The 24,341-nt window shown below is 41.7% G+C and overlaps 1 protein-coding gene across 2 annotated transcripts in view; it reads right to left on the reverse strand.

The window, feature by feature from the left end:
• Positions 1-24,341, reverse strand: part of ttf2 (transcription termination factor, RNA polymerase II) — a 76,047-nt gene that overhangs the window by 42,903 nt on the left and 8,803 nt on the right. Inside the window, exons 2-8 of one of the 2 annotated variants that reach the window (XM_073045435.1) lie at positions 22,378-22,489; positions 21,334-21,420; positions 19,291-19,357; positions 17,961-18,989; positions 13,118-13,244; positions 12,032-12,193; positions 1,656-1,810 (exon numbers count right to left, since the gene is read on the reverse strand). In XM_073045435.1, the coding sequence (XP_072901536.1) occupies positions 1,656-1,810; positions 12,032-12,193; positions 13,118-13,244; positions 17,961-18,989; positions 19,291-19,357; positions 21,334-21,420; positions 22,378-22,489 (1,739 nt within the window). Of the gene's footprint in view, positions 1-1,655; positions 1,814-12,031; positions 12,194-13,117; positions 13,245-17,960; positions 18,990-19,290; positions 19,358-21,333; positions 21,421-22,377; positions 22,490-24,341 lie in introns of both variants that reach the window. The other variant, XM_073045434.1, reaches the window with a different exon arrangement.

Consider the following 24,341-nt stretch of genomic DNA (forward strand, 5'->3'; position numbering starts at 1 on the left):
GATGTGTTAACCACCCTTCCACCCCTCTGGCTCTCAACACAGAAACCCCTCAGGGCTCTGTACTAAGTTGCCTCCTTTACTCCCTGTATACCCATGACTGTGTCACCATCCACAGCTCAAACCTGGCAGTTAAATTTGCCAATGATACTACATTGATTGGTCTAAACTCAAACAATAATGAGGTGGCCTACAGGAAGAAGTCATCTCTCTGATGCAGTGGTGTCAAGAAAACAACCTCTCCCTCAATGTCGCAAAAACAAAGGATTACAGGAGGAATGGAGACGGGCTAACCCCTATTGACATTAATGAATCTGGGGTTGAGAGGGTAAACAGCTTTAGGTTTCTTGGCATCCGCATCATCGAGGACCTCACGTGGTCTGTACACACTGGCTGTGTGGTGAAAAAGGCACAACAGTGCCTCTTTCATCTCAAACGGTTGAGGAAGTTTGGCATCAGCTCCCAAATCCTAAGAACTTTCTAAAGGGGCACAATTGAGACCATCCTGACTGGCTGCATCATTGCCTGGTATGGGAACTGTACCTCCCATAATCGTAGGACTATGCAGAGAGTGGTGCAGACAGCCCAGCACATCTGCAGTTGTGAACTTCCCATGATTCAGGACATTTACAAAGACTGGTGAGAAAAAAGGGCCCAAAGGATCATTAGGGACTTGAGTCACTCGAACCACAATCTATTCCAGCTGCTACATCCAGGAAATGATACATAGCATATTCCATGACAGCTTCTTCTACCAGGCCATCAGAGTGATTAACTCACACTGATCTGAGTGTATTTCTACGTTACATTGACTGTTCTATTTATTATAAATTACTATGATTGTACATTTAGACGGAGACGTAACATAAAGATTTTTACTCCTCATCTATGTGAAGGATGCAAGAAATAAAGTCAATTCAATAAGCATTTTTGTTCATTTCCGTAGAACTTTTTAGCTGTAGCATGCATCTATCCAGCTAATTCTACAACTGTTACAAAAAGTGTATGTTTATCAAGCAGAAGACATAACCACAGCATTTGTTCCTTCCCAAAAGCAAACCAAACTCATGCTAATTCTAAGTAGTAGCCTTAAAGCAACATACATGTTAAGAAATACTTATTCATGGTGTCTGCACATTGCTTTTGTCATTTCCAAATAAAAACGGTCCATCAAACTAAATATTTATTTAAGAGAGTTGAGGACATAGCTCAGCACATCATGGAACCTAGCCTCCCCAACATGGAATCTGTCTATACGTCTTGCTGCCTCAGGAAAGCAGCTAGCACTTTCTAAGACCTCACATACCACAGACATTCTCTCTTCTCAGGATGTAGATTTAAAAAGTTTAAAACATATTACACCACTCTTGGAATATCTTCTGCTGTTATAAAACCATTAAATAGCTCCTAAGTATAAGATGACTCTTGACTTCATCATAAATGACGCTTATGACGCTTGATCTCATAGTTTAACTCATGACCTTGCACCTTATTCTTTACTTGTACTGCATTTTCTCCATAGCTGTTTTTTGCACTGTTATTAGTTTTACCTTGTTTAACTTCAATGAACTGTGCAACGACTTGGACAATATACAAAACAAAGCTTTTCACAGTATCCGGTACATGTGACAATAATTAACCAATTCCAAATAATTTACCTTGAGATACTGTGGATCTTCAGCCTCATCAGACACATCTGGGCAAGTCTCCAATGATTTGTGGAGTTGCTCAATGGCATCACTGGTCATTTTTCCAATGGTGAAGAGTCGATCTTGACTTTTCTGTCCACCGTGTGCACTCTGTTGCTGTGAATCTGCTGAAATGAAGGGATTCCACAATGTCTAAAAACCATCTGGTCTTGTTGGGGTTAGAAGAATCAAGAGTGGACAACTTCAAAACACTTTAGCTTCTATACTTGGAAACAAATTTTGAAACCACATTGAGATACTGTGGTTCAGTAATGTGAGGAGGCAGGTTTATATATTTATGGCATGTTTTGGGAATAGTTAAAGAGTTAAGCAGTTAAGCAGTAAAAATATTCAGGGAATAATGATTAAGAAATTATTAATATTTTTTAAAGAACTTTTTACAAGCAACGCAATAGCTGATAAAGCTGAAGGGAGAGGCTTCAAGTATCGTCTATTGGAATGTTGCACAAAACGAGCTTTGACCAGCAGCCAATCCATATATCGGAAGTTTGAGAAGAAGGGACTTCAGTCAGGTCCACTGCCTGAGGATAAAATGCAGCAGCAGGTCAGTACAGCGAAAAAGAGCTTTGACCAGCAGGCAATCCAGATACTGGAAGTTTTGAGAGGAGAGGACTTCAATCAGGTCCACTGCCTGAGAAGAAAAGGCTGCAGCAGGTCACTACAGCAAACATATTCAGAATGGTGACCTTGAAGCTTCAGAAAGGAAAGAAAAGCTCAAGTTTTTTAGTTCTCTGTTTTATATCTGTGCAGCTGGAACAGTAGGGATGAGAGGCAGGGATAGTGGAATGCTCCTCTTGCAGGCTGCGGGAAGGCAGCGAGACCTCCAGTGTCCTTGACGACTACAGCTGCAAGAAGTGCATCCAGCTGCAGCTTCCAACAAACCACATTAAGGATTTGGAGCTGGAACTGGAACTGGAACTGAATGAACTCCAGATCATCCGGGAGGCTGAAGGGGTGTTAGATAGGACAAACAGAGAGGTAGTTACATCCAAGGTAAAGGACACAGGAAATTGGGTGACAGTCAGGAAAGGGAAAGGGGTTAAGGAGCCAGTACAGGGTACCCCTGTGGCTATCCCCTTCAACGTCAGGTATAACACTTTGGATATTGTCGAAGGGAATGACCTAACAGAGGTAAGTCACAGTGGGCGAGTCTCTGGCACCGTCTGCCTCTGTGACTCAGAAGTAAAAGGGGAGAAGAGGCACGCTGTGGTAATAGGGATTTGTTAGTTATGGAAAGGGACGAGATCTGTGGACGAGAAGGAGATTCCCAGATGGTATATGTCCTCCTGCGTGCCAGAGCCCGGCATATTTCGGATCGAGTCTCAGCATTCTTAAGTAGGAGGGTGAACAGCCAGAAGTCCATAAGACCATAAAACATAGGAGCAGAATTAGGCCATTCAGCCCATTGAGTCCACTCCAGCATTTCATCATGGCTGATCCTGGATCCCACTCAACCCCATAAAACTGTCCTCTCACCATGTCCCTTGAGGCCAATTCTTCTTTGTACATCTAATGCACAGGATGATGGATTCCTGATTAGTCAGGGCATAAAGGGATGTGGGGAGAAGGCAGAAGATTTTGGCAAGTTAGGAAAAATGGATCAGCCATGATGAAATAGTGGAGCAGACTTGATGGGTCAAATGGCCTAACTGTGCTCCTTCTTATGGTCTAAAAGGATACTTTTATACAAACAACACAGTGAGTACACTAGGGGTTGCAGAGAAATCTTGCAAAGAGTAGCACAATATTAGCATAAACAAGTCCAAAATCAGGAGCACAAAATACTTCTCATAACTAGTTGTCTATGTAAACACATTTCCTTAGGCACCTAAAGTAGATACAGAAATTTTAATTCTTTTCTTTCCACAGATGCTCCTTTCCCTGAGTATTTCTGGAATTTTGTTTTTATTACAATAGAACTATTATCTGGCACGATGAAGCTACAAAAATTTAATACATGGCTCAATAGTAAGATGGTGCACTACAATTTTAAACTGAAATGTTTGGTTCATCTGAAACAATTTGATGTAAAAATCAGCTTTGTGATAAACTGATGTCTCGCACTAGATAGTGATTAGCAATAATCCTTGCAAGTAACTGGAAAAGCAGACAACTGCGGTCTGGATAATAGATATTCTACTGCACGTGGAAAAATGTGGCATGAAAACCTAGGACACTTTAATGGATGGATTTAATGATCCACGAGTACAGCTGAATAAAGTGAATGCAGAATTAATTTTGAAATTCACTACCCTGCATCATCAGATTAATGTACCCTTTAGGAAATACATTAAATGGTAATTCTGCATTTGACTAGATAGCTAATCAATATTACTGTATCTCTATTACTTTACCACAAGTGGAACTGTTTAAGATCTTTAATTTTTATCTGTTATCACTAATAAAATTTTGATTTTGTGTAAGGTACAAAATAACATTAATAGAATTCATGCCATTTGAACACTGGCACTGCACAGTCACTGGTCACATGCATTTAGTTGCATTTTTGAAAGGGCATCTTTTCTTTCCTGTTAGCTACACAGAAACATAGACAACCTACAGCACAATAGAGGCGCTTCAGGCCACAATGCTGTGCCAAACATTACTTTAAAAATTATCTAGGGTTACACATAGCCCTCTATTTTTCTAAGCTCCATGTACCTATCCAAGAGTCTCTTAAAAGACCCTATTGTATCAGCCTCCTCCACCGTTGCCGGCAGCCCATTCCATGCACTCACAACTCTGCGTAAAAAAACTTACCCCTGACATCTTCTCTGTACATACTTCCAAACACATTAAAACTCTGCTCTCTCGAGTTAGCCATTTCAGCCCTGAGAAAAAGCCTTTGACTATCCACACGATCATGTACATCTAATGCACAGGATGATGGATTCCTGATTAGTCAGGGCATAAAGGGATGTGGGGAGAAGGCAGAAGATTTTGGCAGGTTAGGAAAAATGGATCAGCCATGATGAAATAGTGGAGCAGACTTGATGGGTCAAATGCCTCTCATCATCTTAGGTCACCTCTCATCCTCCGCCTGTCTCCGACTGGGTGCATGACGTATTGGTACGAGAGGGAAGTCGTGATACATGTTGGTACCGACGACATAGGCAGGAAAAGGGATGAGGGATGAGTGTGAGTTTTGGGAACTAGGCAGAAGGCTGAAGAACAGGACCTCAAAGGTGGTGTTCTTAGGATTGCTGCCAGTGCTACGTGATAGTGATGGTAAGAATTGGAGGAGATGGCAGTTGAATGCATGGCTGAGGAGTTGGTGCAAGGGGCAGGGTTTTAGATTTTTGGACCATTGGGATCTCTTCTGGGGAAGGTGGGACCTGTACAGATTGGATGGGTTGCACCTAAACTCAAAGGGGAGCAATATCCTTGCTGGTAGGTTTGCTAGCATGGTTCGGGAGGGTTTAAACTAATTTGCAAGGGGGATGGGACCCGGAGCGATAGAGCAGTGAAAGAATTGCATGGAGTAAAGCCAGATCTAACATATAGAAAGGCTTTGAGGAAAGAGAAGCAGAATAAAGGATGTAAAGGTAGTAAGGTAGACGGGCTAAAGTGTGTGTACTTCAATGCAAGAAGCATCAGGAACAAAGGTGATGAACTGAGAGCTTGGATACATACATGGAATTATGATGTAGTGGCCATTACGGAGACTTGGCTGGTACCAGGGCAGGAATGGATTCTCAATATTCCTGGATTTCAGTGCTTTAAAAGGGATAGAGAGGGGGGTAAGGGGAGGAGGGGTGGCATTAATGGTCAGGGACACTATTACAGCTACAGAAAGGGTGGATAATGTAGCAGGATCCTCTTTTGAGTCAGTATGGGTGGAAGTCAGGAACAGGAAGGGAGTAGTTACTCTATTGGGAGTATTCTATAGGCCCCCTGGTAGCAGCAGAGATACTGAGGAGCAGATTGGGAGGCAGATTTTGGAAAGGTGCAAAAATAACAGGGTTGTTATCATGGGTGACTTTAACTTCCCTAATATTGATTGGCACTTGATTAGTTCCAAGGGTTTAGATGGAGCAGAGTTTGTTAAGTGTGTCCAGGATAGATTCCTGTCACAGTATGTTGACAGGCCAACTAGGGGGAATGCCATACTAGATCTAGTATTAAGTAACGAACCGGGTCAGGTCACAGGTCTGTCAGTGGGTAAGCATCTGGGGGACAGTGATCACCACTCCCAGGCCTTTAACATTATCATGGAAAAGGATAGAATCAGAGCGGACAGGAAAATTTTTAATTGGGGAAGGGCAAATTATGAGGCTACAAGGCTAGAACTTGCGGGTGTGAATTGAGATGATGTTTTTGCAGGGAAATGTACTATGAACATGTGGTCGAAGTTTAAGGACCTCTTGCAGGATATTAGGGATAAATTTGTCCCGGTGAGGAAGATAAAGAATGGTAGGGTGAACCATGGGTGACAAGTGAGGTGGAAAATCTAGTCAGGTAGATGAAGGCAGCATACATGAGGTTTAGGAAGCAAGGATCAGATGGGTCTATTAAGGAATATAGGGTAGCAAGAAAGGAGCTTAAGAAGGGGCTGAGAAGAGCAAGAAGGGGGCATGAGAAGGCCTTGGCAAGTAGGGTAAAGGAAAACCCCAAGGCATTCTTCAATTATGTGAAGAACAAAAGAATGACAGGAGTGAAGGTAGGACCGATTAGAGATAAAAGTGGGAAGATGTGCCTGGAGGCTGTGGAAGTGAGCGAGGTCCTCAATGAATACTTCTCTGGTATTCATCAATGAGAGGGAACTTGATGATGGTGAGGACAATATGAGTGAGGTTGATGTTCTGGAGCATGTTGATATTAAGGAAGAGGAGGTGTTGGAGTTGTTAAAATATATTAGGACGGATAAGTCCCCGGGGCCTGAAGGAATATTCCCCAGGCTGCTCCACGAGGCGAGGGAAGAGATTGCTGAGCCTCTGGCTAGGATCTTTATGTCCTCGTTGTCCACAGGAATGGTACTGGAGGATTGAAGGGAGGCGAACGTTGTCCCCTTGTTCAAAAAAGGTAGTAGGGATAGTCTGGGTAATTATAGACCAGTGAGCCTTACGTCTGTGGTGGGAAAGCTGTTCGAAAAGATTCTTAGAAATAGGATCCATGGGCATTTAGAGAATCATGGTCTGATCAGGGACAGTCAGCATGGCTTTGTGAAGGGCAGATCGTGTCTAACAAGCCTGATAGAGTTCTTTGAGGAGGTGACCAGGCATATAGATGAGGGTAGTGCAGTGGATGTGATCTACATGGATTTTAGTAAGGCATTTGACAAGGTTCCAGATGGTAGGCTTATTCAGAAAGTCAGAAGGCATGGGATACAGGGATGTTTGGCCAGGTGGATTCAGAATCGGCTTGCCTGCAGAAGGCAGAGGGTCATGGTGGAGGGAGTACATTCAGATTGGAGGGTTGTGACTAGTGGTGTCCCACAAGGATCTCTTCTGGGACCTCTACCTTTCGTGATTTTTATTAACGACCTGGATGTGGGGGTAGAAGGGTGGGTTGGCAAGTTTGCAGATGACACAGACGTTGGTGGTGTTGTAGATGGTGTAGAGGATTGTTGAAGATTGCAGAGAGACATTGATAGGATGCAGAAGTGGGCTGAGAAGTGGTAGATGGAGTTCAACCCAGAGAAGTGTGAAGTGGTACACTTTGGAAGGACAAACTCCAAGGCAGAGTACAAAGTAAATGGCAGGATACTTTGGAGAGTGGAGGAGCAGAGGGATCTGGGGGTACATGTCCACAGATCCCTGAAAGTTGCCTCACAGGTAGATAGGATAGTTAAGAAAGCTTATGGGGTGTTAGCTTTCATAAGTCGAGGGATAGAGTTTAAGAGATGCGATGTAATGATGCAGCTCTATAAAACTCTAGTTAGGCCACACTTGGAGTACTGTGTCCAGTTCTGGTCGCCTCACTATAGGAAGGATGTGGAAGCATTGGAAAGGGTACAGAGGAGATTTACCAGGATGCTGCCTGGTTTAGAGAGTATGGATTATGATCAGAGATTAAGGGAGCTAGATCTTTACTCTCTGGAGAGAAGGAGGGTGAGCGGAGACATGATACAGGTATACAAGATATTAAGAGGAATAGATAGAGTGGACAGCCAGCGCCTCTTCCCCAGGGCACCACTGCTCAAGAGGACATGGCTTTAAGGTAAGGGGAGGGAAGATCAAGGGGGATATTAGAGGAAGGTTTTTCACTCAGAGAGTGGTTGGTGCGTGGAATGCACTGCCTGAGTCAGTGGTGGAGGCAGATACACTAGTGAAATTTAAGAGACTACTAGACAGGTATATGGAGGAATTTAAGGTGGCGGGTTATATGGGAGGCAGGGTTTGAGGGTCGGCACAACATTGTGGGCCAAAGGGCCTGTAATGTGCTGTACTATTCTATGTTCTATGTTTAACCCATCCCTCCACTTCTTCATTCACATCATGCAGAATATGACCCCTCTACAACCACAAAGCAAGGTCCCCTTGGATCCCATGCCTTCTTACTTTCTCAATAAGCCTTGTATGGGGTACCTTATTAAATGCCTTGCTGAAATCCATATACACTACATCTACTGCTCTTCCTTCATCAATGTGTTTAGTCACATCCTCAAAAAATTCAATTAGGCTCATAAGGCACAACCTGCCTTTGACAAAGCCATGCTGACTATTCCTAATCATGTTATGCCTCTCCAGATGTTCATAAATGCTATCTCTCAGGATCTTCTCCATCAACTTACCAACTACCAAAGTTAGACTCACTGGTCTATAATTTCCTGGGCTATCTCTACTCCCTTTCTCATGATTAATGGAACAACATCTGCAACCCTCCAATCCTCCAGAATCTCTCCTGTCCCCATTTATGATGCAAATATCATTGCCAGAGGCTCAGCAATCTCCTCCCTTACCACCCACAGTAGCCTGGGGTACATCTCATCTGGTCCCGGAGACTTATCCAACTTGATGCTTTCTGAAAGCTCTCACACATCCTCTTAATGTCTATATGCTCAAGCATTTCAATCCGCTGTAAGTCATTCCTACAATCGCCAAGATCCTTTTCCACAGTGAATACTGAAGTGAGGTATTCATTAAGTACCTCTACTATCTCCTCCAGTTCCATACACACTTTTCCACTGTCACATTTGATTTGGTCCTATTCTCTCATGTCTTATCCTCTTGCTCTTCACATACTTGTAGAATGCCTTGGGGTTTCCCTTAATCCTGCCTGCCAAGGTCTTCTCATGGCCCCTCTGGTTCTCCTAATTTCATTCTTAAGCTCCTTCCTACTAGCTTTTTAATCTTCTAGATCTCTATCATTACCTAGTTTTTTGAACCTTTCATAAGCTTTTCTTTTCTTCTTGACTAGATTTTCTACAGCCTTTGTACACCACGGTTCCTGTACCCTACCATCCTTTCCCTGTCTCATTGGAACGTACCTATGCAGAACGCCATGCAAAAATCCTGTGAACATTTGCCACATATCTGCCGTACATTTCCCTGAGAACATCTGATCCAAATTTATGCTTCCAAGTTCCTGCCTGATAGCTTCATATTTCCCCTTACTCCAATTAAATACTTTCCTAACTTGTCTGTTCCTATCCCTCTCTAATGCTATGGTAAAGGAGATAGAATTGTGATCACTATCTCCAGAATGCTCTCCCACTGAGAGACCTGACACCTGACTAGGTTCATTTCCCAATACTATATCAAGTGCAGCCGATTGTCTTGAAGGCTTATCTACATATTGTGTCAGGAAACCTTCCTGAACACACCTAATAAACTCCACCCGATCTAAACCCCTTGTTCTAGATTCCCACCCCCCAGCAATTCTAGTTTGAACTCTCCCCAACAGCCTTAGCAAACCTCCTGCCAGGATATTGGTCTCTCTTGCATTCAAGTGCAACCCGTCCTTTTTTTTTTACAGGTCACGCCTGTTCCAAAAGAGGTCCCAATGATTCAGAAATCTGAATCCCTGCCTGCTTCTCCAATCCCGCAGTCACTCATTTACTTTCCACCTCACTCTATTCCTACACTCTCTGTTGCGTGGCACAGACAGTAATCCTGAGATTGCTACCTTTAAGGTCCTGCTTCTCAGCTTCTTTCCTAACTCCCTGTAGTCTTTCAGGACCTCCTTCCTTTTCCTATCTATGTTATTGGTACCAATATGTACTACGACCTCTGGCTGTTCACCTTCGCACTTCAGGATATCGTAGACACGATCAGAAACATCCCGGACCCTGGTACCTGGTAGTTTACCTGGGAGGCAAACTACCATCGGTGTTTCTTTCCTGCGTCCACAGAATCGCTGGTCTGACCCCCTAACTATAGAGCCCCCTATTACTGCTGCCATCCTCTTCCTTTCCCTACCCTTCCGAGCCAGAGGTGCAGCCACTGTTGCTTCCCCCAGGTAGGTCCCCCCCCCCAAAAGTACTCAAACAGGAGTAGTTATTGTTAAGGGGGACAGGCACAGGGGTACTCTCTAGTATCTGACTCTTGCCCTTCCCTCTCCTGACTGTTACCCACTTATTTGTTTCCCAAAGCCCTGGTGAGACTACTTGCCTATAGCTTCTCTCTATCAGCTCCTCACTCTCCCTGACCAGATGACGGTCATCAAGCTGCATCTCCAATTTCCTAACCTGGTCCCTAAGCAGCTGCAGCTCAATGCACCTGGCACAGATGTGGCCGTCTGGGAGGGTGGGAGTCTCCCAGACATCCCACATCTGACACCCAGTACAGAACACTGGCCTCACAGACATACTTCCTGTTCCTATCTTTCACAAGTAACTTACCTCGCCTCAACCCGTTATTGCCGGAGCCACGTTGAGCCAAAGCCCTCCTACTCTAACTCCTTCTACTCTAACACCCGCTCTATAAAGCCTGTCTCCTTTTAAACTCTTCCTGTTAGTCTAACTTGCTGATGTCCACACACTTACACAGTTGTGCTTCGATCAGCGATCAGCACTACATAATGACTGCTTGTTAAACTGACAAAATGGCTAAAAGCACTAGATTTTGGCATCACTATTACCATGAAAAGCTTAAAAATTTCAAATCTGTAGGACAGCAATAAAAAGGAATCCCAAACAATGAGCAGCTCAAACAGGACACATAGCAGAGGAAGATCAACTGAATTAAGAATGGGCATCATTGCTAACCTGTTGTATAATTCAACAGTCAAACCAATTGCACTACGAGGTAATAAAAGCAATGCTTGAAAAACTCAGCGCCTCAGTCAACACTTATGGAGTCAGAAAAAAGTAATGTACCAGAAAATGTCAACTGTTTCACTTTTCACAGATGCCACCTAACCTACCAAATTTGTCCAACATTCTTTCCTTTCTGGCAGACCACCAGCATCTGACTTTCAAAAGCAAAACACTGCAGTGAATTTTGAAATTGTTGGTCGGAAATTTGAAATTTATATAAGAATTTAAAACTCTGGTTAAATAAAGATAAAACTGCAGAATTCATCCCTGAATAGCAGTCGTTATTAAATAAATATCCTTGTGTCTTCTGCAAAGCATTTCACAATACCTCAGCATTGTGTGCAAACGTTCTGGTGAAATTAGTTTCTGTGCTATAGTGCTCTAAGACTCTAATATTGCTCAACACAAATTGCATTTCTGGTAATGGTTGTGTGGACTTGCCTAATGCATTTCTAACAGTGTCTAAGGAGTATTCATCCATATCATTTACCAGTATTGATCACAAATCAGGAAATATAATTCAGGATAAGGAGTTGAACAGACTTGCAGTACAGCACTGAAAGAATCTCATGGCACAGAAAAAGGATACTTAAGTTGAAAAACGGCAATACTTTAAGATAGCAATGACAATACCCAGAGCAATATTGCTGAAGGGCAGACAGTAGAAGTTTGCTTTTAAGTAAAACTACATCTCATTTAATGTGATGAACAATTTGAAACATAGTTGAAATTCACCCTCTACAAGTAGAGTTCGCTTGCAGTTAAATTAAGAATGCTTTATATGACCAAAAATCTAGCGAAAGGGTTTGGTCTTCTTATAGCCAGAGTTAAGAATTATGGGAGTTATATCCAAAAGACATGACTACCAGAAACTCAAGGAACAAATAACCAGCTGCTGAGGAATGAAGAGTATACAGGAGAAAAATCAGGATTATTGAAGGAATAAGTAAAATCTATATTCAAATTGATGCTAATACTTTTAATGCTCTTAAAGGAATTAGATGCTTGCATGAAATAAAGCTATTTAAAGGGAAACAGAAACAACCAATAGGTTGACTTGATAGACTGAGCCGCCTATAGCAGTCCATTATTTTTTCTCAAAGCAATGTTCATTGTGACATCTTACCTCCATTCACCTGGTTAGAAAATTGACTTGACCCCAGGGAGGAAGCTTCATTGAAACGTGGTGCTGTTCTCGATCCTCTTGGATCCTCCTGGAGCACTGGTTTACTTAAGGTGGTATCACTTTTATCGAAAGGATTGTTCTGTCTATACCTCATTTCTTCTCCTATAGAGAAAGAAATTGTCGAGATGCTGTTAAAATGTTGATTATATTTTTACCACGTGCAAATACATTTTAGTTTACAGGCAAGTAAGTTTTTGCCAATTTCTGGATCCACTCAAGAGAAGTGAAAATAGAGCAAGAGAATGGTGCCAAGGTAACAGATCAGTCTAGCAGATCTGCGTGAATGGCAGAGCAGGATGAAGGGGAAAATGGCCTATACTTGCTATTATTTCTTATGTTCATCTGCATTGACAAATTACCATGGTCTGCAATTGCTGGGTGAGATTGTGTACAATTTTACACTGTATGTATCAACCAGAGTTCGTGCACACTCAGAGCAAATTTCCAAATTCACACAAGCAATGCAAATCCAGACTGGTTGGAAAATTGCCAATGGGATGCATACAAATTCCCACTGTGTTAAAAGCTGCTTAAATTCTGAAACTACTGAAGAAGTGGAACGTGAAAGCTGGATCAGCTAAAAATTCCAAATGAAGCAAAGTGTTTCTTCAACTTTTAGTACCTTCTCTTGGCAAAAAAAAACCAGTTCATTTGTGTGGATTTAAAAGTTCATAATTTTAAAAGCAAAAATAGATATAAATTTATTTTTCTGGTATAATTAATCCAGAAGTTTTCAGAAAGCTCAGCAAGGAATTATTCAAAAATACAGTAGCAAATGTACCTAAAACTCCACCATTGGTGGCCTTGCTTTCTGCTACTGAGCTCTTAAGCTCTCGAGTTCTGTCCCCAAGGTCGTTGCTCATTGTACTTATCATTAGGGACAAGGTAATCTCCATCCATGTCTTCTGACATGATTTGACATTTTTTTTCTTTCTAGCCTATGTAGTCCCTTAGAATGTAACTGGAAGTCATCAGTATTGTTACAAGAATACCCAGTCAGTAATCCTAGTAAACTAAATACAATACCTTTCTCCTGTTCATCTGCAGCAGATAGACAAAGTGCACTTAGAGCATCCTCCAGATCTTTGACTTGATTTATTAACCTTTGACCTTTATCAGGGAGGGCAGCAACATTCACTGTTCGCAGAGTATTCTAAAAAGTAAGAAATTTAAACATGAAAATGGTAATGTTACCAAATACATTGTTACAATCTGGGGGAAAAATGTAGGAACAAGAGGTTTTTTTTCTTGTTCGTCAATTATACATGAAGCAAATATCATTAATTGATTAATAAAACTGACACAAGTATTTCAAGGGATAAAGGAATTGAGAAAAGATAAATGTGCCCTTTTTGAAATTCAGATTGGAATTGATACCATGTCCACCTCACAAGACAGAATGCAGGAATCTGCTTGACAGATTTTACCACCACAAACTCTGCACCTGAGAATACATTGGATTGTATAGCAGGAGAGATTTTTTTAAAAAGTGAGCAGGGGCATTTGGGTCATTCTGCGCGCCACAGTTCCAGAGGAGACATAATTAGGCAAGGGCCAACAAAAAGTAGTTTGGTTTAAGCTGTGCGGCCATTGTGTGTGTGGGCCAGTGTTAGAGTGAGGAGTTCAAGCTTGGTTCATTGATGTGAAGGTGTAGGTAGATTTTTTTTTCCCCATTTAATTTTTTTTTCTTTATTTCTTATTGCAGTTAGACCAGTGGGGATGCTAGGCAGGGATTGTCCCTGATGATTACACTTGCAAGAAGTGCGTCCAGCTGCAGCTTCTAACAGACTGTGTAAGAAGTTGGAGCTGGAACTGGATGAACTCCAGATCTTCGGGAGCCTGAGGGTTTGATTGTCAGGCAATGAAGAGATGTTGGTACACCCAAAGTTCAGGAAACACACAGGTAACTGGATGACAGTCAGGAGAGGGAGAGGGGATAGGCAGCCAGTGCAGAATACTCCTGTGGCCATTCTCAACAACAGGTATACCACTTTGGATGCTGATGGGCGGTCGACCTAGCAGCAAAAGCTAGGTGAGGTCTCTGGCACCAAGTCTGGCTCTGTGGTTCAGAAGGGAAGGGGAGGGAGGGAGCTGTAATGATAGGGGATTCATTAGTTAGGGGAACAGATAGGAGGTTCTGTGGATGAGAATGAGATTCTCAGATGGTATGTTGCATCTGGGCACCAGATTTTTTGTGACTTTTTTTTTCTGCTATCATAATTAAATGTGCAACATGTGCCCTGTGCTGTGTGTGACTGTTGGGACTGTGTTCTGCACCGTGGCTCCAGAGGAACAATGTTTCTTTCTGACTGTATTCATGTATATGGTTGAATGATAATTAAACTTGAACTTGAACAATCTTAAGTGAGAGGGTCAGCAGCCGGACGTTGTAGTCCACATTGAAAACAATGTGTGACGAGATCCTGCAAAGTGAGTACAGGGAGTTAGGTACTAAGTTAAAGGACAGGACCTCCAGGGTTGTGATCTCAGAATTGCTACCCATGCCACATATTAGTGAGGCAGGAAATAAGATCATACAGTTTAACACATAAATAAGGAAATGGAGCAGGAGGGAGTGCTTCAGATTTCTGGATCATTGGGCTCTATTCCAGGGAAGGTGGGACCTGTACAGAAAGGATGGTTTGCAACTGAATGGGAGGGGAACTAATATCTTAGTGGATACTGTGCTAGTGCTGCATGGGGTAGGGGAAGGGAACCAGCACACAAGAGAAGATCATAAAGTGGTTTTGGGGTAAGTAGTTGTTAAACCTACATACAGAGTCAGAAATCCAAAGCTTGAACATGGTAGGACTAATGTTCTGAGTGTATATTTCAATGCAAGGACTACTGTGGGAAAGGCAGATGGGCTTAGGGCATGAATCAGTAGGTGGAATTATGACAGTGTAGCCATTAGTAAGACTTGGTTGCAGGAGGAGCAGGACTGGCAGCTCAATGTTCCAGAGTTCCATTGCTTTAGATGTGATAGAGGAATAAGAAAGGGATGACCACGTTAACGGCATTATATTATAGACCACTCAGCAGTCCGTGGGACTTAGAAAAGCAAATCTGTGGAGATATCGTAGACTACTGCAAGAAACACAAGGTTGGGATAATAGGTGATTTAAACTTTCTGCATATTGACTGGCTAGATAGGGCTAAATAGGGCATAAAGGGCTAGATAGAATGCAGTGTGTCAAATGTGTTCCGGAAATCAGCACACAGGAACTCCCAACTGGAGAGAGTGTGATGCTAGATCTCCAATTAAGGAATGAGACAGGGCAGGTGACAAAAGTTTGTGTAGGGGAACACTTTGTACTGAGTGATCATAATGCCATTAGTTTCCAGGTAATTATGGAAAAGAATGGGTCTGGTCCTCAGGTTGAGATTCTAAATTGGAGAAAGGCCAATTTTGATGGTATCAAAAAGGATCCAGCAAGTGTGGATTGGGACAAGTTGTTTATTGGCAAAGGTGTACTTGGTAAGTGGGAGGCTTTCGTACACAGTTTGCATGTTCCTGTCAGAATAAAAGGCAAGGATAACAGGTTTAGGGAACTTTGGTTTTGAGTGATATACAGACCCTGGTTAAGAAAAAGGAGGTGCATAGTAGGTATGGACAGGAAGGAGGAAATGAAGTAGCTGAGTACAAGAAATACAAGAGAACACTTAAGGAAATCAGCAGAGCTAAAAGAAGACTCTAGATTGCTCTAGCAGACAAGATGAAGGAGAATCCTAAGGGCTTCTACAGATATATTAAGAGCAAAAGCATAGCAAGAAACAATATTGGTCCTCTGGTTGGTAGATTGGTAGTCATTACATGGAACTAAACAAGAAGTGAGAGCTCTTCAGTCGATTTTTTGCAACTGTATTTACTTGGGAGACAGAAAGAGTCTACAGAAGTGAGCCAAAGCAGCAGTGAGGTCTTAGACCATATACAGATTTTAGAGGAGGTATTTGCTGTTTTGAGACAAATCAGGGAGAATAAATCCCTTGGGTCCAATAAGGTGCTCCCTTGGACCCTGCAGGAGGCTAGTGCAGAAATTGCAGTCATGCTAGCAGAGATATTTAAACTTCCTTAGCCATGGGTGATATGCCGGAGGATTGGAGCACAGAATATGTTGTTCCATTGTTTAAGAAAGGCTCTACAAAGCAGCCAAGAAATTATAGGTTGGTGAGCCTGACATCAGAAATGGGAAAATTATTGGCAAGTATTCTAAGGAACCAGTTACACTGTATAATGTATTTGGATGAACAGGGACCAATTAGGGATAGTCAACATGGCTGTGTATGGTAGATTGTGTCAAACCAACCTTAATAGTTTTTTTAAGGAGGTTTCTAGGAAAGATAATGAAGGCAAGGCAGTAGATGTTGTCTACATGGGCTTCAGTGAGGCATTTGACAAGGTCCTGCGTGGGAGGCTGGTAACAAAGGTTCAATCACATGACATTCAAGATGAGGTAACAAATTGGATGCGACACTGGCTTTGTGAGAGAAACCAGCGAGTGGTAGTAGGTGGTTGTCTCTTTGACTGGAGGTCTGTGACTGTGCAGGGACTGGTGCGGGGTCATTGTTGTTTGTCATCTATATCAATGATCTGGATAATTGGTCAACTGGATCAGCAAATTTGTGGATGACTAAAAGGCTGGGGATGTAGTGGGCAGCAAGGAAGACCATCAAAGCTTGCAGTGGGATCTGAATCAGCTGGGGAAATTGGGCTGAAAACAGCAGATGGAATTCAATGCAGACAAATGTGAGGTGCTGCACGTTGGGAGGACCAACTTTGGTAGGTCTTACAGATGAGCAGTAGGACACTGAGGAATGCAGCAGAACAGACGATCTGGGAATACAGATCCATAATTTGTTGAAAGTGCCGTCATAGGTAGGTAGGGTCATAAAAAAATTGCCACATTGGCCCTCATAAATTAAAGTATTGACTACAGTAGTTGGGATGTTACACTGAAGTTGTACAAGACATTGGTAAAGCCTAATTTGGAATATCATGTGCAGTTTTGGTTATCTACCAATAAGAAACATGGCAAAAAGATTGAAAGAATACAGAGAAAAGTTACAAGGTGTTGCCAGGATTTGAGGTCCTGAGAGATTGGGAAAGGTTGAAAAGGTTACAACTTTATTCCCTAGAGTGAAGATTGAGAGGAAATTTGATAGGGGTATACAAAAGTATGGGGGGGTATAGGTAGTGTAAATGTAAGCAGGCTTTTTCCAGATTGGTTGAAACTGGAACTGGAGATCATAGGCTAAGGATGAAAGGTGAAATGGTTAAGGAGAACATGACTTCTTCACTCACAGTGTAGAACAAGCTGCCAGCAGAAGTGGTTTACGTGTGTTCGATTTCAACATTTAAGAAACATTTGTATAGGTACGTGGATTGAAGGGGTATTAAGGGCTCTGATCCAGATTAATTAAATTTCTATATTCGTGTACAACCTTCCCCTTGTTTGCAAGAACAGCATTCAGAGAATTATGTATTGTATTGCATGTTAATTTCACCATTGCAGATAAAATTAAAATACAATTATTTTACTCTCACATAACTTATTGAGTACTATTTACAGAATTCTCTGCAGGAAGTCACCATAGCTTCAGCAGCACCTCTCAAACCTGCCACCTCTGCTCTGTAAGACAAGTGCAGCTGGTGCATCAACAGGCTGCTTAAAGCTGGTACACCCCGGTTTAATCAGCCTGTTGAAACTGGGGAACACTGTGACTTAATGGCAATCTGGTTGTGTATATTTATTACTTGGGACAGCAGCAGTAGAAAAAGACAACTACTGCACTCTCAAAGCAACCAGTGTTGGTAATAAATAAAAAATTATCACTGTCTTTTTATGTTACGTTTGCTCATAACGATTACCTTTTTCTGTTTAAGCTGAATAGCCAGCTGGCTGTGCAGTGCTGTCATATTCTTGGCATCCTTGTTTGCCGATGCATATTCAAATCCAGGAAAGGCTGTGAGTGGTCTCTGTTTATTACTTGTATTTGAATTCTTTGTGCTTATGCTTTGCTTAGCATCCACTGACTGACTGCTGGGTATACTTTGCTTTAAAGTGGCATGGATATTTCCTGACCCAATGCTCGCCGGAGCTTCAGAATTAGTTTCACATGAGTCACTTTCCTCCTTTGCTGGCTTTCTTGTAGTAAGAACTGAATTGGCATCATGTTCAGCTTTAGTTGTTTGCTTCCACTGTAAATGGTTTTCCTGAGTATCTATTAATTTAGTCTTTTGGGATATTTTCTTTATGTTGCACTGCTGAGTGCCAAGTGATTTTTCACTTTCACCTTTACTGCTTGATGCTTGTCTTTCTTTTGCTGATTCTCTTTGCAAATCTACAGTGTGTTCATGATGAGACAAGTGATTAGATAATTCTTTCTGGATGCGCTTCCCAGATTCTAGTGTTACCTCATCTCTCTCTGCTCCCTGTGATGGCTTTGAAAACCTTCCTCTGTCAGTTGGCAAGGGATCACATGATGAACAATGATTCTTAGTAGAGTCAATGCTACTTGTTTCAACATCACTCTTAAGGTGACGGCTTGCTTCCTTCCGAGTCTTCGCAAAGTCCTTAATGTGAAGCTTTTCAGTCTCATTGGTTAACTTGTCAATGACATTCAACCCATCATGACGCTTCTTTGTTGCTTTCTCATTGCACATTAGTGATGAGCCACCCAAACCAAACGACTCACTCACATCTTCATTGTGCTCCCTGTCTGATTCAGACTCTACACCTTGTTTACTACTACCACCCGTAGGAACAAATGAAGAAGATGGCTTCTGATTCTTGGCAGGAATTTTAAAAGGATTTCGCTCTTGATTCACAGAGAGGAGGTGCTGTCGTGCACAGAGATTCCCATCTTTGTTAGTTGATGAAATATTTGGATTTGGCTCCTGAAAAACAAGTGTTAACGTTTAATGTTTCTGCTGCATGAATATACATGTTTTTAATATTATATGTTAATTGAAAACCAACTACAAAATACAATTTTTGCATCCATTCTTAAATAAAGTGAGGACTATCAAAGCTTCAATGCTGGAATAACACCTTCCACTCCCTCATCTTATACAGGCATTAAATGCTCTCAGGACAGGGGTGCAGATGTGAAATGCAGATGACAATTTTTAAAAACACTCCAAACAAACCCAAACTTAAGAAATACAGCATAATCATGCAGATGCTGAACATCCATACCTGCCAAGGCACATTTCCACACCATTTCAAGTTATCTGCCTTCCCTTTAACACAGCGATAGTATAATCTGCAGGAATAGCACAGAACAATTATTGAAAATATTGAAAATATCAGAAATAATACCAAATGCTTAGACCTCAAACTTCCATTTTTATACTCGAAGGAAAATTATTCTGATTGCTAGTAACAAAAATACTGAAATAAAATCTTTTTTATTTCATGATGGTGAAGGACAAAACATATTTTGGTGTCATGGTAAGCCCATCCACAATATTATCATGCATTGGATCTACAGTGACCTGACAAATTAGATTCAGAATTGGCGTGCCAATAGAAGGATAATGGTCAATGGGAATTATTCTGACCTGAAGTCCATGATTAGTGGTCCTGCAGGGCCCACTGTTCAATGAGAAAAAGCTATGCACCAATTCCAGCTTGTTCCACTGAGGAGAGATTACATCATAAAAGTGTGCAAAGGCCAGAATTAGAAGAATCAGCGAGCATCTGTGTAAAGGGAAACAGCTAATGTTTCAGACGCTTGGCCATTGAGACAATTAGAAGTCGCATTTTAAGTTGCAGAGACTGGGGAGGAGCACGTAGAACAAACAGGTTGCCTATGAAAGGGTGGAGACCAAGAAAGATTGAATGCTTTCGGTTGAGATAGGGAGACTGATGAGTATTTGCTAAACAATTCTGATATACCTTGCAAGAGAAAGAAGAAATGCTAGAAAAGAGATGATACTACAGACAAATGATAAAAGCAGAATGCTGAGACAGTTCAGCAATTCATGATGGAGAATAATTAGCTAACGATACAGATAAGATGCTTTTACGATCTGGCCAGCTTTGATACAAACTACAAATGCTAGCTATCCGAAAATGTTGAAATTAGTATTAGGTCCTATGGATTGTAATGTACAAAGTTAAAAGGTAAGATTCTGTTTCCTGAACTTACCTTTGGCTTCAGTGAAACCCTAAGAAGCCAAATGTGGGTGTGAATGGGAGACAATTAAAACGACAGGCAACTAGAACTTAGTACTTTAATTCCCCAGCCTAGTACCAGATGACTTCCCCATTATTACAACAAAGCCCAACGCAAACACAAGAAAGAGCATCTCAACCTCAAACTTGCACATTACATTTCTCAAAGCTAGAAAAAGGAACTCAATTTCAGATAAACAGCCTTTCCAATCTGCTTCAGAGCTGGCAAGCAGTACAAACCTAATACATTAGCCATTCTTATCTCCCTACAGATGCTGCCTGAAATGCTGAATATTTACGACATAGTTTTCATTTCAGATCTGTAGCATGTGCAGCACCTCACAGTTCCAGCATTTAGTTTTTCTAATTTGCTCCTATATTTTCATTTATTTTACTATTATCTCCTTGAGGCAGACTGGCTCTCTCTCAGCTGACAAAATCAACACTTAAGTCACACAGTCTCTCTTGGTTTCACCCTGTCACTGGTGTTTCCTTTATTCTCGGGAGCCTTTCCTCCTTTTGCTCCATTCAAACCACATTCTAACAGTTTTTTTCAATTTTAGCAAAAGGTAATCAATCCAAAACATTTTCTAATCTCCATTTGCCTGCTCTGCTACACACTCTCTGCTACTTTCTGCTTTTATGTCAGATTTCCAGTAACTGCAACTTTCACATTTTGATGAAGTGATCCAATAAGCCCTCCAAGCTCTGGTTTAAGGAAAAGAAACCAACAATTTGGTTAAATGCACTCGGTGACTACATGAGGCATAAAACTATAAGATATACAACCTAGAACTCTGAACCTATGAAAAAGATACATGCAGGTATTCCTATTAGGACCATAAGATTTAGGAGCAGAATTAGGCAATTTGGATCATTGGGTCTACACCAACATTTCATCACGGCTGATCTATTTTCCCTCTCAGCCCCAATCTCCTGCATTCTCCCATTTCCCTTCATGCCCAAAATTATATAGTATTATAATCAACATATTAATTTCACTGCTCATTTAGTGAAATATAAATTAATGCTGTTGACACAGCAGTGATAATAAAATCTTACCGATATGACTGAGTGTCTGATTTCTTGTGAATCGCCTGAAGTTCCACAATTGAGTCTTCATGCACCAGGCAGTGAGATACAGGAATACTGGGAAGGATAGACAACATTTGGAATATCTGAATTACTGCTATACCCTTCTCCCTTTCTGTTAAAAGGGTTATATTTACTGAGCTAAGGATAAACAGATTGTAGAAACATTTTATTTATATGAAAGATGCATAGTGCAAATTTCAAGTTGTTTTGCATTCTGCTTTGTAAGTTATTTCTGATAGTAATAGGCTAGCTGTACCAGATTATGGTTGCCACAGCCATAATCTTTATATTCATTAGTGTTCTTTTTTTAAAAAACACAAGTTGTTATTTAAAGTTCATTCAATCATAATGCTACTCTCAGAAAATCAATCAAAAGGCTGGATAAAGAAGTCAACAAAAATTCTGCCTGTATCACGGCACAAGGTCCTTGCTGTTGCATTCCTGCATTCAGTTATTCATATAATCTGATATTGTACCACATAGATATGTTTGCACAAAATGCTTTTAGAAACAACTAGTGGTGTTGAATCGAAGACACTTGAAATTTGGACCCTGCAACTTTAAAATAACAGACAATCCGCCATGGTGTGAAGTCAGTGATGCACTGTGGGCAATGTGCTTGCAGCAAGGTGTCATAAATATTAGTGAGATTAGTGATTAGCATTTCATGTTCAATAAACTGGGCAAAGGCTATATTGGTCAGGATATTATGGAAACTATTCCCAAATCCACCAGCCCCATGAAATAATTACCCATTTCAGTCCATGGAAGCAAACACTTTGGTTCAAATATCATATGTTGTTTAAATTCAAATTGTTAAATTGTCTAGCTTCAAGCTAGATAACTAACAACAGCAGCTCATGAACTTCCAGCTAATGCAAAACCCCCCTAGCTTTAAACATTTCTAAATATAATCTAAGCTCGCTTCTTAGTAAGGTGCATTACTGATGCCAAAATTTCTCAACTAAATACTGTTTGTTCTTCTACATTACAACCCCAAACAATACATACTCAGCAGGCTGTACAAAGGAACAAGGGGAATTCCGTTGATTTGAACAAAGGTAGAAACTCTTTCCCTTAGCAGCTCCATCTTTCACTCCAGTCTTCAGCAAACACAGGGATCCTGCAAGAAACATGGGATAGTATAATGAAGGAGTAAAGGTGATGAGTTCAAACAAAATCTCACAATAATTTACTGGTGAGCTCAGCATATGTAAGCACTTTAACCAACCCTCCCACACACTTTCCCCTCACCCCCACCTAATGCAGGGGTCACCTGTACTTAAAAGCTGGTTTAATCGACTCTGCAAATTACATTGAGACTGACTTTAAAAAACTAATTTTAACATTTTGACCATTTCAAGGTAGCACTTGTTCTGCTTCTGTAGCAGGTGTTCTGCTACACCTGCCCTTACACTTCCTCTCTCACCACCATTCAGGGCCCCAGACAGTCCTTCCAGGTGAGGCGACACTTCACCTGTGAGTCGGCTGGTGTGGTATACTGCGTCCGGCGCTCCCGGTGTGGCCTTTTATATATTGGTGAGACCTGACACAGTCTGGGAGACCGTTTCGCTGAACACCTAAGCTCTGTCTGCCAGAGAAAGCAGGATCTCGCATTGGCCACACATTTTAATTCCACGTCCCATTCCCATTCTGATATGTCTATCCATGGCCTTCTCTACTGTCAAGATGAAGCCACACTCAGGTTGGAGGAACAACACCTTATATACTGGCTGGGTAGCCTCGAACCTGATAGCATGAACATTGACTTCTCTAACTTCTATTAATGCCCCTCCTCCCCTTCTTACCCCATCCCTGATATATTTAGTTTATTTTTCCCCCTCCTCTTTTTTTTCTCTCTCTCTGCCCATCACTCTGCCCATTCTCCATCTCCCTCTGGTGCTCCCCTCCCCCTTTCTTTCTCCCTATGCCTCCCATCCCATGATGCTTTCCCTTCTCCAGCTCTGTATCCCTTTTGCCAATCACCTTTCCACCCCCTCCAGTCTTCCCCTATCATTTCGCATTTCCCCCTCCCCCTCCTACTTTTAAATATCTTACTATCTTCCTTTTCAGTTAGTCCTGACAAAGGGTCTCAGCCCAAATTGTCGACAGTGCTTCTTCCTATAGATCAGGGGTGTCAAACTCATTTTAGGTCACGGGCCGGATTGAGCAAAATGCAGCTTCATGCGGGCCGGATCAGTCGGACGCTTGCGAACGCAGCTTTCGTTGCCTCCGTTTTTTCAGCCTGCTCTCATGTGTCTCAGTCTCTGCTATAACTACAAAGTGTTTCACTTTACAAATTCCGTTTCTTATGAAGAAGACTGCCGAGCAAGACTGCCGAATAAACACTAAAAACCCTGAAAACCTGGTACCTGAATAAACTCAGCATTAGCCATATCATACGCCATAGACATATATGCTATAGATGCTGCCTGGCCTGCTGCATTCCACTAGCATTTTGTGTGTATTGCTAAAACTGAATGAGCTGCTTCCCCATAGATCAAGCTACCACAGTCCAGACAAGAGTGCATTAAAGCACAATAAATTGTCAAAAGCACAGCCCTGGAAGCTTCCCCGTCAGAACTAGCCACACAGCATAAAAAGTTAATAACCTGCTTGTATTTATCCTCCAAAAACTTTGTATGTGTTCTCCATAACCCCAAGTATTTAGATATGGGAACCCTACACAGCACCGATACAGAGTAAGGTGAATATTATCCAACCCATACTTCCAAGAAAAAACAATATATCTTGACTTAGAAACTGAAAATTTAAACTGCCAGTTCAAAGATCATTGCTGAAAACAGTGATTACACATATTGTACCACACAGGAAGTATTATGGATCCTTTTCCCACGAGCTCCACCCAAACCCTGGCCCAACACCATTAAAAATATCATTAATCATCAGATTAAATAACATTGGGCTAATGACACAGCCCGGGGCGGGGGTGTCCCATTATCCGCCAAAAACTC

This window comes from Hemitrygon akajei, chromosome 5, assembly GCF_048418815.1.
Source record: "Hemitrygon akajei chromosome 5, sHemAka1.3, whole genome shotgun sequence".
Lineage (NCBI taxonomy): Eukaryota > Metazoa > Chordata > Chondrichthyes > Myliobatiformes > Dasyatidae > Hemitrygon > Hemitrygon akajei.